The sequence below is a fragment of the Phalacrocorax aristotelis genome, chromosome 1, assembly GCF_949628215.1.
Source record: "Phalacrocorax aristotelis chromosome 1, bGulAri2.1, whole genome shotgun sequence".
NCBI lineage: Eukaryota > Metazoa > Chordata > Aves > Suliformes > Phalacrocoracidae > Phalacrocorax > Phalacrocorax aristotelis.
In genome coordinates this window covers 60,720,239-60,734,905 of record NC_134276.1, presented here as the reverse complement: position 1 = coordinate 60,734,905, position 14,667 = coordinate 60,720,239, and the positions used below count along the sequence as shown (strand labels likewise).

Genomic DNA, 14,667 nt, shown 5'->3' with positions numbered 1-14,667 from the left:
GATTCTTTCCTAATATGTTTTTACTACTTTTTTAGAAAACAGACATATCTCTGTCAGTAAATATGAAATATTCAGAAGTATTACTTTTCATTTGTTAGGTAAAATACAACATTCTCAGTAAAACATCAACTGTACTAAACTTTTTTTAAAAAATTTTTTAGTTTTTAAAAACTAAATTTTTTAGGTTTTCTTTAAGTGTCTGTATTCTTCTGTAACAAAAACTGCTGGATTTTGGGATATACTATAGCACTTACATTTATGCTATTAGGTGTATTTAATCTGCTTCCTTGTGAGTGTTTCTGAAGTTTTAAAATAAGTATTCACTAACATATTCAATATTTATATAGCTTGTTTCTTACAAAAAACTATAATTTATTATAATTAATCAATGATGTCAATAGTCTATAGTGACATTGCATTATAAAATCAGAGAGAACAGAAAGTTATAAGTGTCAACATTTATATTAATTACATTACAATATATTACATCATATTATATCAAGTGAATGCATACCCCCACAGACATCACCATCCACATTTTCACACTGTCGATCATCACATTCACAGTTTTTGCCATAAACTCTGTTGTCTCCTGGAGGGAAACAAGTGCACTGGCCACATTCACATCTCCCTGTAAGAATAAACAATTGTCAGAGTCATTATTTCAGTAATGTAAAATAAAGGAAAATAGAAACCTGAACTTATTCTACACCCAACCACCCAAAGACAAACAACAAGTTTCTCCGCATTAATTAAAGTATGCACATAAACACTGTTAAAAAAAAAACCAACAAACTATCCCTCGTCCATGGCAACGAGAAGCAGAGTATGGCACCATTATGCCTTGGTGGAAACAGCAACAATAAGCAGTCATTGGCATTGTATGTTTTTCGTATCTCAGTTTTGCGTAACAGAGCTATGGCACATGTTTGACTGCATAATTAACCTCTATCATTGATCTAAAATATTTAGCACATACCTCAGAAACTCAAAAATGAATATGATTAGAATTAAGTAGTCTATGCATGGGGCTATCTAAGATATCCTCTATTTGTGTAGAAACATAACTCTACAAATACTCTGTCGGTCATTTGGAAAGCAAAAAACCCTACAATTTTTCTTGGCTTGACCTGAGGAAATAGAAGTTGAAAGCACAACCTCTGTCAAACTCTTCCCTTCCATCAACCTGTTCACAGGACAACTCCCCAGAGCTTAAAGGGGGAACAGACTCAGCCAAATTCCCACAGATCTTCCACTGCGAAGTCCTCAGAGCAGTGAGTATTAAATGGTCAGATGTGAAAAAAACTAAGACAGCCTTACATTGCACATGTATGAGGCAGACTCAGTTCAATGTAACGCTGGTTTTGTTATTTCCTAACTTCTAAGAGTTTGCCTCCGTATTCTTTAAATTGTTTTAACGCAATGCTACTGTAAGAATGCTCTAAATATGACACAAACCATGGGTCAAAGTAATACATTTGATGAGCTTGGGAAAATACATTGTGTGTAAAAAAGGGCCGCCAGAGACGTGGATTAGGATGCAGAAAAGCCTGTTCCTCTTGATCTAAATTAAACATAGCAGCAGTGAGCCTCAACCTGGGCCTGGACACTGGCCTACTGACTGCAGAACCCACATTTATAGTAGGAGCAACTATAGCTACGAAGCAAAACAATCCTCCACGTACAGCCTTTCACTATGTAACCAAGCAGTTCAGCATGCACAATATTTTTCAGCATTTGCTGAAATATTTTGCTGAATGGGAAAAGACTGTTAAGGAGAACCTTAATGGGAGTTTTCTAACTGTGGGTGACAATAAAAACTTTTAGGTCAACATACCGCCAGATCATTGCTAATCTATTTTTGTTTCAGCTTCTAACCTAAATTTGTTACATTTAATTTTTCAAAAAAAGCCAGTCTAATTAAGTTGGACTAGGGGGGGATCTTATTACTTATTGAAAAATTGCCAGCTCATTTTATAGCTGCCATACTCTTCATCTTCCTAAGCATCAATATACATTGCACTTTCAAGCTGACATGCTGTGTGTCAGGATTCAGCCTAGAAGGACATTTTATGATCAAATTAAAGTGCAAGAATCCTAAAAAAGACATGCTGATAGAGAGAATTAACAGCAAATACTTCATGATACCTTTATAATATACATAGTTTTAAAACTATGTTGCATTGGCAATTATATGAGAATATTCGTTCCAGAAAGAAACTTATTATAGGAAGTGCATCTACCACATCAAGAAGTACGGTTGTATTTGGGAATCACGTCAACATTTAAGATACGATTGTCTACAGAATGATTGATGTTATTTGCCTGCATTCTCTCAGCTACAATTATTTGCCAGGGACAGTTACATTAGCAACTGGAACAAAATAATTTCTTAGTACTTAAATATACAGAGACTCTTAATGAGTCCAGCTTGTCACTATCTGGGGCTCTCTTAGTCCCTTTCTATGCATCCACTTTAGACAACCTGGCTATTTTTACTAAAATGTCACGCCGCAGTGTCCCAGAGCAGTCACCCATAGGCAGATAGGTATGTGATGAACAGGACCCATCTGTTGTGAAGACTCTATAAAAAAACCAAAAGAACCATCTTTAACAGTGGTACCCTGGCCAGTTAATGCTATAATAAGGAGGATGCCTGAAGGACAATAAAATCAGTTTAAGCAAGTTGCTTTGAAGAGAGGAGCCAGCAGAGATGGTAAATCCTCCAGAGGGACGAGTAAAGGATGGTTCTGTAATGAGGCTCCTGCATGTTCTGTAATTAATTTAATAAGTCAGAATGACCTGAGAGCCCAGTGGTTGGGCACTTGCACTGGAACAGGAACAGGTTCCTCTCAGTCCCTGCTGCAATTAATATTTATTCATTTTAGTTAATGTGCAACAGTTTCACCAGCAAAAAAACCTAGAATCATCCCATCCCTCGGCAGACAGGGCACATTTTTGTTGTGTAAGAGATACAAGCTCAGGTTGGCTTCTGAAAATCAAGCACAAAGGGGATTTAGGCCCTACTTTCTTAATCTTCTCATCTTAGCTAATGAATAAAAGACCAACACATATCTTCAAAAAGCCCAAATTCCTTGCTGATATCTGGGCCTTGTTTTTTATTTTGGCTGGCTCCCACCTAAGCTCAGGGTATGATTTAGATCATCTGACAACTGCGGACCTCAGCAGAACTGAAGGTGTCCTGAAAATGGACAGAAACCTCAGTCAGTAAGTGCTCTGGAAAATGAATTCTCTGAGATACTTCGTTACTTTAAAATATTCAAAGATACAGTTACGGTAGTTTAGTACTCTGCTGCTGAAATTGATACTCAAATTATTAGTTTATCATTCCTTTTCTTTTACAAATGTGCTGAAATGAGCACTAGGAGCATGAGAAGTGAATTTAGCAGTGGTACTAAATAACTGCAACTTTGTACTAGTTTAAAAAGTGTATTTTACCTCCAAAAGTACTGAGATTTTGGGTAGATTATGTAAGGTGGACTAATTCTGTGGAGATAATTTAACAGAGGTTTAAAGTCCTTTTGCTTCTCAACTGCTAACTACATAGGATGTAGCAAATGTAAAATTCAAAGGCTCAGCGGATCACCATATAGATAAACACAAAAATTAATAGCATTCTGTAACAATAAATTCGGGTTACTTCCCTGGGAAAACCAGGAGTAGATATTGGCAGGGTAAATTCGCTTCAGCCATTCGACGACTTTGTCGGATGTATCTGCTACTGAAATAACAGAAGCCACACCTTATTCTGTGACCTTCTCTTAGTTATTGTGATAAAATACTTACCTTAAAAATTCAATTGTTCAAAAGTAATTTGAAGCTCACATTATGCTGAAAAGGGATCAGCACTTTACTAAACATACTCTTTCGTTGTCTAGAATAATAGGTTTACCATAGCAACCTGATTATAGAGGGAAAGCTACTGCCAAACACATCCTAAGTTCTCTTTAAATTCCAGGGCATACAGAAACAATTAAACACAGGAGGACTATAATATTCTTCACCCTCTCAACCGTCTGTGCAAGAGCTACACTTTATGAGTATAGCGAAACAAGTTCACCTCAGATATTTCATAGCAAGTGGCTTCCTCTCCTCCTCGCTAAACGGGGACAGTAAAATTCATCGTCTGATGACTTCAGATGAAGGAAGCTTTGTAATGGAGAGTGTATTAGCTATTAGCATTGAAAAGCCTAACCTACTTATTGCAATGCAAGATTCTAAAAATAGAATAATTATACAAGACATTTATTTGTCTGCAATCTTAATATTTGCTCACACTCTTTCCTCACATTGTTGTCAGTAGGACTATCAACTTATTGCTGATAATCATTATTACTTGAAGACTGAAAAAAGACCAGCATAGAGTGGGGGTTTTTGTTTTTAAAGGGAATTGAAATACCACATCTCATTAAAATGTGTAAGTTTGTTAGATAACTGACTCTAGAATTCTAAAAATCCGTGCCCTGAGTATTTAGCTTTTGATTTTATTCACCATTTACTATAGCATTTTTTCATTCCTCTTGTCCAACATTTATGATAGCCTAACTAAAATAAGCAGTGCCTAGACTTGCATTAAACTTGTTCCCATGCAAACTGCTGTGACCATTAGCTGCATGGTCAAACCAATTTCCAGCTGCCTATATAGACTGAATAAAAGTCTCTTTTATACCAGTAATTTTCATTTTAAAACACTGTGCTACAAGTATATAATTTGCGTAATAAAACATTTTTACCCTGTTGTTGCCGGTAAAAATATCAGGAAGAGACAGCAATATCTTTCAGTGTAAAAGTAAACACTGAATATAATAAGATGTACTTCACTGTCTTTTCCTGTCTACATGTCTACAACATAAAGGATTTTTTTGTGCCTGGTGCTGAATTTTTATCTTCTAAATGAAAACAAAGAAAGTAATCTATAAATTTATATTTTTTTTAACGTGTTGGGAATACAGCACCGAATTGCACTGAGATTGTGGTAAAAGCAAACCAGGTTCATCAGTACCTCAGAAAGATGGTGTTTCAGGCTAGTGATAAATAGAAGCAAATGTGCCTTTAGGAAGGACTTTTCTGCCCCACAGCTGTCCTAAGCTTAACATCTGAAAGCATTACCTATGAGAAATTGGCAATTTCATTGCTATCAAGCAATCTCAGGCAACCTGAGCACATTCAGTAAAGCTGCTGCGTCTTTCTGCCAGCAGAACCCATTTCATGCTGGTTGGGAAGAGATGACCTAAAATAATGTGCAGAAATGGCAAATCAGAGATGGGGAATGGGAAGATTTGTACAGAAGTTTCAGGGGACATGGAGGGGGGAAGCAGATATGACTTAAGGAAGTAGTAGATAGGATGTAACACCTTCAGGTATGGAAAAGGAAAATTCACTGAGTGGTGGAGGGCAAGAAAGACCAGTAAAGGGACTAAACAGTACCACAAAATGGGCAAGCAAGTGCAGTGCTTGCCAAAAATAGGGCAGACAACCTAATCATGCCTTGCACAGTCTGAGGTGTTGAGAGCAGTGTAATCCAGCTGAGCTTGATCAATGCGGAGAAATTTATAGACTCAAACAGAAAACTACCTCAGACTTCTCACTGCGCACACAGTTTATTTTGCATGTCCTACTCCCAAAATGGCCTGTAATGGCTTCCCGCACCTAGAATGGCTTTTCATAAATAAAAAATAATTTTTTGTATTAAGATATTTTACTGACTAGACAAAAAAATAATTCTGCCTCATACATGGAGGAATCCCCCTGGCTTTAAAAATGCTGATAATTCTTGGCACTGATTGGGTGGTAGTTTATGAGCTGTCAGAAAAGGGAACCTTTGGAAGCATCTTTAGTATGTGCAAAAGTATCCTAAGAACCTCTTAAAATACCTGACTATCTGGCTGATCTCACACAAACTATGAAAATCTGGGGATTAGTTTCTTACAAGGACTTTGTAAGTGGGCAAGCGGGAGCAATGTTCTACTTGTAATATATGAACGTCATCTGCAACCTCTAGCTACGTTGGGGAAAAAAATAAGTTCCCCTCTTCTAAAAAAGCTTTATGAACTTAGTTCAGTTCAGCTCTGTGTGTCACCAATGCTGCAACATGTCCGAAGGTTTGTGACAAAACAGCTAGATGGGCTAGATAACTCTGGTGCTACCTCTTCAGCAAAACGAGTTCAACATCCACATGAAAAAATCAATTCTCCTGCTGGACTTAAACACTCCTTTCTGCACAGAAGTGATATTTCACCACCTCAGGGAAATGAAGAACATCAGAGCCCTTAAATGCGGTTTGCCCTCTGTACAGAATGCTCAGCTGTAGCTACAGCGTGAGGAAGGTGCGCTGTGCTGTTCATCACAACACGCCAACCTTTTTCACAGGTACCCATGTTAGTTCATCCCCCGTGAGCGGCACAATGATAGAAGCAGAGGCGTGTATGAGATGTATCAGTAGGGTGGCATCCTGGCTCTGCTGTGCTCTGCGCCTCATGAGTCTTTGCAGGGAAGATAGAAAGCCCGGGAGAGGACATCTTGTACAGCAAATTCCCTGCATTTGAAACATCAGACGGAAATATTGATGGGTTTGTATTTTAACTGAAGCTACAAGAACCATGAAGGATCTCTTTTCTTACTGTGCACAGGATTGCTCTATTAGGCTGTTGGGGGTTTGGGTGGGGAGCTTATTTCTGTGGAGGGCTTCCGGTGAAAATTGGGTTTTCCTCACAAGGTTCAAGCAACAAGCACTTTTTTTCCTGCAGTACATCGTGAAAAATGAAATCATGCATTTATCTTCTCATATGCTAGCAAAAATGTGCTGCAAGTATTACAAGAACAACTACTTGTTCGGATTTGGGTTGGAAAATAACTTTCTGCTTCTAAATCATTACACAGAAAACAAACATGCCTTAAGTCTACTCATAAAAAGATTATTTGCAGCATGACTGACCCAAGACCTCAACTAGAGATATAAAAGCTCCAGAGAAGAGTTTAGCTGAATCATACAGACATAAAATGAAATTAAAATTGCTTTAATAAATCTAAAGTAATTTCCAAACTTCAGATTTTTAACTTTTTTTTTTTTCAAGAATTTTGTACACTGAAGTGAACTTTTAGCAGCAAGCTCTGAGCTTTTTATTTAAATAGCACCAACAGTAGCTAAAGCATGTAATCGGGTCAAATATCTGTATTTTCCTTAGTCTTACCAGACACCTCTCAATTGCAATAACTGCATCAGCTACTGCATTCAGCACTATAAACAGGACTGAAGTAACTGCAATCCCCTAACTACTATCATGTAACTATATCACATGCTTAGAAGGCTTGTATCTGTAACGGATGACTTTTTGTTCCAGGTTGCATTCTCTCACTTTAGGCCCATCTGTCGCTTCAAATGCCAGGATACTTTCACTAATTGCTTATGTTGATACACCTGTTTTTATTTTAGGTTCCATATCGTGCTTGGAAAACCTACTCTAAATCGGTGTGAAGTCCTCAGTGACACTGGACCATCCGGTGCTACACAGAACATCATAGTTGCATGTGAAAGGGCTGGGAACAGGTTGAAAGGCTGCACAAGGTGTGTGCAATGCAGAGAATGTCACAGTGGCTCTGGGGACTTTGTTGTGTACAGTTTCTCTTACCCTTTTCCTTTAGAAGAGGTACCTAAAGTCCCATGTCTGCTCATCACCTACACTCAGTATCTTGCAATGACTCTCAGTATAAAAATTTGGCCTAAGGAAAACAACAGAAATTCATAAATCAAGAAATTCCTTTGTTAAAGCTGCCTGAGACTTTCCACTGTTGTATTAAGTTTTATGAAGTTGTTCACTGGTAGAGAATACCAAGCTTTCCCACATATAATAAGGTGTTTGAGTTTTTTCTCAGACAGAAAATGTGTATTTCTTTTAATCTTTTTAAAAGCAATTGCTTTATAATGTGAAAGAGTATTAAAAAAGGTCTGACAATTTAGTTTTTCCTTAAGGAAGAAAATTAAAAAAAGGCACAGAAAATAAATATCCCTAAGATAAAAACCCTGGAGAAATAAAAGATAAGTATGTTATCCCAGACAACAGAACTCTCACAGCAGTGCAAGCAGCTGAATATCCAGGATTGTAAGAGTACGGGTTATGCAACAGCAATTGCAAATGGCTGACACTTGCCCCCTGCTTTAGCGCACACGGCATGTATGACTGGAAGCCTAATTACACAGTTGGCATATGGCATCTGAAGTAAATGCTCTTCATTTGTGACTGCCTAATAGTGAAATACTTCTTTAGATAAATCCACTCAACAGCACCACTTTACAGATTTAGCATCAGATAGTCTTTTACAGCTCTTGCTGATCAGCACTACTGATTTGTATCTTCTTTTCCATGTTGCTTTTCTTTTTTCTTTCTTTTTTTTTCTTCTCCCTCCCTTTAAACATTTGGGTAAGAAGCACTGCTGTGCTGCTAGTTTCCTTTTCAGATTGTTAACTTGTTGACATCTGCTATCATCATCAAGCCGGCATGTCTCCTCCATCTGCCTCCTCTCAGTAGCAGTGCTTTGAGGATGCACTCCTTGAAGGTTGCTATTGTGTTTCTACACAGCCAACATGGAATTTCGAGAGGAGTTCCAGGAGAGGAGTCATCGAGAACACCCCTGCACACTTTGCAAGGGCAGGATTTTAGCTGTATGCCTCGCTTCAACTAGTGACATCTTCCTCAAGCCTCCTCTTGGGGGCACGTCCTTGACAATTCACGCACTATATTAAGGGGACAAGGACTACAAAGACAATTACTTCTCTGTTCAAAGGAAATGTGATAGTCAATGTCACCACACAGAGGACAGATGTGAGAAGACGACAGAAAAAGAAGGTGGCAAAATGCTTTCTAAAGAAATGTGCTGTTAAGGCAAAGAACAGTGGAAATGGAAGAAGAGGAGGAGGAATCCATTGGGGAAAAAAAGATAAAAACTAGACAGCGTGACAGCATGGCAAATGTCACTCCAAAGATGTAAAACCCTAGAATCCAGCAAGCCATCTTCTGATTTTTTTCCACCCTTCCTCCCTTCCCCTCTTCTCTCACCCCAATAAAAATAGTTTCCTCTTTCTTTTTGGCTTCTCTTTCTACCTCTTTTTCCTCTTTCCTCTTTGTCCAAAGGGCCCTCCCCTCCTTTAAAATGTTTCATCGTTGGGTACTGAACATCTTGTACCTCTACAAATCACCTCATCCTTCAGATCACGCCATGTTACCTTCTCTAGCTTGCACTGAGCTCTGTCTTTTCATCTCTTTTTCATTCTTTCCCTCCAAAATGCTTTCAATAACTCAAACTATCAAGAAGAACTACTGAAAAGAGATGCCAATAAATCAAGTAAAGGATACAAGGCATTCTACTAAAACTAACAATTTCTCCATGGGATATGAAAAATTAAGTATTGTGTTTGATTTAAAGGACCTGACTTGAGAATGCTTTTCTCTCACCTTGACAACTATCAGGAAAAATAAGTCTCATTTCCCTTTCAGACTGTCCAACTGTCTGATGCTTAGCATAAGCTGCTATAAAATATTTTCTAGCAAAACCCAAACGTAATAAAGAGGCACAATCCAACAGTGAAAGATAAATGAAACACAAGGACATTGTTCAAGAAGCCATGATGGCTTTTGAGCCATTTACAGCTTTATACATTTGACTGCCTTATCATCCAGAGGATTGACTGCTTACTCCTTTTTTACATGATCTACCATGTAATGAGTCATAGCACTAATTCCACAGAGATATTTAATTTGCAGATTAATTTACTAGAAAATGTCAACTGCTTTGTGGAAGTTTAATCACCAAAATGTTAACCTTGTTCACTTCCTGCTGATGCCTGTTGTTTATTAGGTAGTAAATTTAAAGATATTTTGGGTTTGTAATACAAGCCTATCTATTACAACGTTTAAGCTCCTAGACCCGCTGCTCTTTGAAGCTTTAGTCAAGATTAAAGAGCTTTATAATGGCAAAACAACAATATGAAAAGATTCAACTGCATAGCAACCACCAATATTATTTGCAGATAACAGACTGCTAAGTTCAGAAACCATGGCAACAAATGACATCACACTTTATCTACCTTATTGATTAGCTTTCACCTCAAGACTTTTTCCAGAAATGAAAGACATTACCTAGCAACTGCATCATCTACTGAGTTGTTCCAAGCTAAAATGCTCTTACCCTTCACTTGTAAGCAAATTTTTCCTTTTTGTTGCCAACTGGCCAGATTGTGCACTAGCCTCTCGTTACAAGGCTCTCTATTTAATGTCTTGTAAAGACACTGCCTTATGGCTCCTAAAATCTTTGCCCCAGATATAATTGCATCTGTGAAATGATGCTTCTTCCTGGCACTCAGAAAGGTTGGCTCTGAGGAAAAGCAAGTAGTGTCTAATGAGGGAATTAAAGGCATGACTGTAACTGCTTTTTAACGCAAACTTTGTCTTTAGAAAACAACACAATCCTTCATTTTCCCACTCCCTGATTTTAAGTATTAGTAGTAAATTCTTCATTGCAGGTAACCCTGAGTTTACAGATTTCAGGAAGAATGCATAGCAGTCACAAAACGGTGAGCCAAGATTTACCGAAGGAGACTAGCTAGGTACATTAGGTATCACCCTACAGGCGTACTTGTTTAAATTTCTTGAAAGGAATCCCCCTTTGCTCATCTGTCTTGATAGAACCCCATGAGCAGGCAAGGACACCATCTGTTAAGACTGAGTTAGAGAGAACAGGTATTATTATGAGCTTCACATATTTATACTCAGCCTCCTGTTTGGAGAACCTAAAAAAAACTCCAGCAACTGAAAAGAGTTAGCAGTTTTCAAGCTAGTTAAAACACACGCAACAAGTAATTAAATCCTACCAGTGAGGTCACGCTGTTCCTGCAATGTCTGCCACAGGAAAGATAGATTTGTGATTAGTCTCCAAACCTTCCTGACAAATACAACAGTACTCTGAAACACTAAAATGAAGGCATTTTCATTAGTTAACTCAGGCAACTGCTACAACTGAAACAATTGCCTATGCATTAATATTTTTGCTAGTTCTGAGAGCAAGAGATCAGGTATATAGCGTGCATTAGGCCCAAAATTTCTAGAAGGATCACTGCTACATAGACATATGTTCCTGCCAAGATTTCTGCTTTGACTGGAACTGACCTGCATTTTGCCAAACGGTCACAAGGAACAGAACTACCTGCGTGCTTAAGCTGGAGCTGCAAAACACAGCTGTGTCACCATGCGGCTGCCTGCCCCTTCTCTATCACCTGCTTTCAGTCCTGACCCATATTGCCACCAGCTCCTCTGTGTCTGCTCTCAGCGGGACAGCCCACTGAAAACACGGACAGGAAATATGTCTGGAGGAGCCTCAACCCTCGGTCAGTGTCACCCACTGGACGGGAGAAGAGGAAACACCACTGATGAGCAAAAGAAGTGCTTGAAACTGAATGGAAACTAGGGACCAAGAAAGTGTTTTTCATCCATCAGTGCAGGGACTGCTATACTACCACACAACATGAACTTCTGGGAGTGCCAGGGAATGTTTACATAACTCAAAATTCTCCCTGTGATTCCCCTTTCAAAAGAGGGAGGGAGAGAGAAGAAAGAGTCCAATGTCCTCCAGAAAGTATTAAAAGCTCTCCAGCAGATGGAGGATTCAAAACACATGACCAATCATCAGTCCCTTGAAAATTTCAGTCAATAAGATTTTGAGGAAAAATGGTCACATAAAACGTCACTAATATGCTTTATATTAAATATTGCATCACTTTTGTTTCAAGGATATGGCTAATCTTTTTTGTCTTTTAAAGTCACTCTTTAAGAAGTGAGAATTTTATCAACGTTGATATAGGGAAAAAATTAAGATTAAGAATAATGAAACTTCAATTTTTTATAGCGTTCTGAAGTCAAATGAAGCAAAAATAGGAAAGCTAAGGTCTATTATATAAATCAGAGAGTAAGAGGATCTTTTACAACTGATTAAAAATATTAAGACTGTAAAGCCTGATAAGTACTGTAGGGAATTCTATGCTAAATTGAAAACATCTATCCTCTTCTGTTTTGGAAATAAGTATAGATATTACACAAAGTACTGCTTTGTCAATCTCCTCAGTCATCATGTAAGAACACAAAGACAATGCAAATAGTGCTTTCTACAGACCAATGGCTTTATTAAATATTTAAAAATTCATCAGAAATGAGACTGCTGGCTAAAAACCTTTCAAGGAAAAAGCAATATTCACTACAACGGTTTCTAGCAAAAAAGAGGAGAAATCTTTACCTAGCCAGTGGACTGAGTGGTTTTCTCTTTGTGCGGTGAAAGGGAAAAAATGTATCAAAGCCATCAGCTGTACTAATCTGTGTGCCTTTTCCCCCAAAAAATACTTTGTCTAAGCAGGTCCCCTAAATTGTAAGCTAGAACTTCCTATACCCCACCAATGAATTTATGGATCCCAGGGACAGTAGTCACTATTACAGAAATATGAAGGTCGATGCAACTCCCTGCCCACTCCAGCTGTTTAGGAGCAGTTCTTTGCAACGTCAGAGCAAGGTTACTCCAGTGGAGAGGAAAGCAAAAACTCAGCCCTTCAGATAAACCAGGCTTGTGAAATGAGCCCTACAAAAGTCAATTTCAGTACTTTTTTAGCCTTAAAAAAAGCTCACTGATAAAAAAAACAGTGACAAACTCAAGAAAGCAGAAACACAGTGGAGAGGTCATGTGAATTTAAAGGTGGGAGAGGTTGCTGGGAGCTTTTTATTTCTTTTTTCATGCCTTTGCATATAAGGGTAGGAGTAGGAAAAGTTATCTAAGCGGTTCCTAAGGCAGCAGAAGACAGGACATGGAGAGAAGAGAAGACCACTGCAATGACCAGAGGCACATTGGTAAGCATGCTTTAGAACATGTACGTGTAAGAAATGTAATCTAATAGATTCTACCAAAGAAAAGATCCCAGGGCTAAAGCCACGGCTGTGGATGAAGGGGAAATTTGGATGGGAAATGAAAAGGTATGACAGAAGAGGGAAGGCTGGATATACCAAAATCTTGCAAATCTTGCAAACAAGATTTAACAGCAGATTCCTAGGTGTGGAGAATGGCAAACATCTGGCAATGAAGTCAGGATACAAAAGGAAAACCAGTAATAGAGAAGAATCAGGCTTGAAGGATAAGTTTGCAGTGCTCCAAACACCCTGAAAAAAATGAAGAAAAGGTGTAAAATGGAAGGAAAGAAGAGCCAAGATGCCTGCAAGTCTTAGAATCACAAAATTGTTTAGGCTGGAAAAGATCTTTAAGATCATAGAGTCCAATCGTTAATCTAACATTACCAAGTCCACCACTAAACCACATCCCTAAGCACCACATCTACACATCTTTTAAATACCTCCAGGGATGGTGACTCAACCAATTCCCTGGGCAGCCTGTTCCAGTGCTTGACAACCCTTTCGGTGAAGAAATTTTTCCTAATAACCAATCTAAACCTCCCCTGATGCAGCTTGAGGCCATTTCCTCTTGTCCTATTACTTGCTGCTTGGGAAAAAGAGATTGACACCCACGTTGCAACAAGCTCCATTCAGGTAGATGTAGAGAGCGATAAGGTCTTCCCTTCTCACCGAGGAACAGACAAGGCAGGTAGGTAAGTATCAGAGCTCACAGAAGAATGAGTGAGTGGTGGTGTGAAAACAGAAGGTGAGGTGATCTGACGAAAGAAAGAACAAAGGAAGAAGGAGAACCTGTGACTGACCTTAGCAAAATAAGGCAGATTAATCTCAAAAATGTAAGGGATGCAAAAGGGGTCAGGATGAATAGCTCTGGGGAAGATGCTCCAGTAAGTGGAAACCCAGGTGTCCTCAGTAAAATTTTTCCAATTTGCAGAAAAGAAGTGGCATTAAAAGAGAATTAAAGACAACAGCTAGCTCAAGAAGGGGTGTGAAGGGAGAGAAAAGCTATATTATCCTCTAAAATCAAAAGAACTTCTGTCCAAGTCAAAATTACTTTATCTATGGAAAGAGCCAACACATTTTCCATAATAATAAATAATCAGACCCCATTTCCATAGGAAGACAGCTCTGATTAATCAAGACATTCACCTTGCTGAACTAGGAAGCGATGTATCATTTTACAGACCGCTGAGTCTACAGAAAGAAACACTATTTCCTGCACCACCATAGTTCAAAACTTTGCCAGCTGATTTTTATTGTCTAAGAACAATTCTTCTGTCACTGCTATGGCCACCTTTCCTCTCGCACAGTGGCACCAAACTACCTCTGAACCACTCTGGCTCATAAGGATTGAATGGTGGCCATGACACATGGGAAACATGGTGGTACAGTTAGAGAGCTTGTGCCGACCCGCAGAAAAACAGTGTTCCCACCTGGCTGTTCAATCAAGCTAGATCTTTCTTTCAGTAAGAACAATCATTCCTGTATGCTTACTCATTATCATTAGAGAGGGCAAGGGGGATCATGGTGCATGGTTGCACCTTCTGAATTTCACCATGGATCTGAATTTAGGCAAATCATTAGCAATCCACCTTCTTGTCTACATGGATGAAGCAGGATTACAGCATCTGGGAGCAGAGCACCAGCAACCATTGTATTAAAAGCAGTCAGCATGCAAAGTGGTGCTGTAAAAAAACCAACCCTATAACCT

At 38.7% G+C, this 14,667-nt stretch overlaps 1 protein-coding gene across 1 annotated transcript in view; it reads right to left on the bottom strand.

Annotated features, from left to right (window-relative positions):
- The window catches only part of ITGBL1 (integrin subunit beta like 1), a 144,699-nt gene that overhangs the window by 21,273 nt on the left and 108,759 nt on the right, over positions 1-14,667 (bottom strand). Inside the window, exon 8 of the mRNA XM_075090186.1 lies at positions 515-631. Within this exon, the coding sequence (XP_074946287.1) occupies positions 515-631 (117 nt within the window). The remainder of the gene's footprint in view (positions 1-514; positions 632-14,667) is intronic.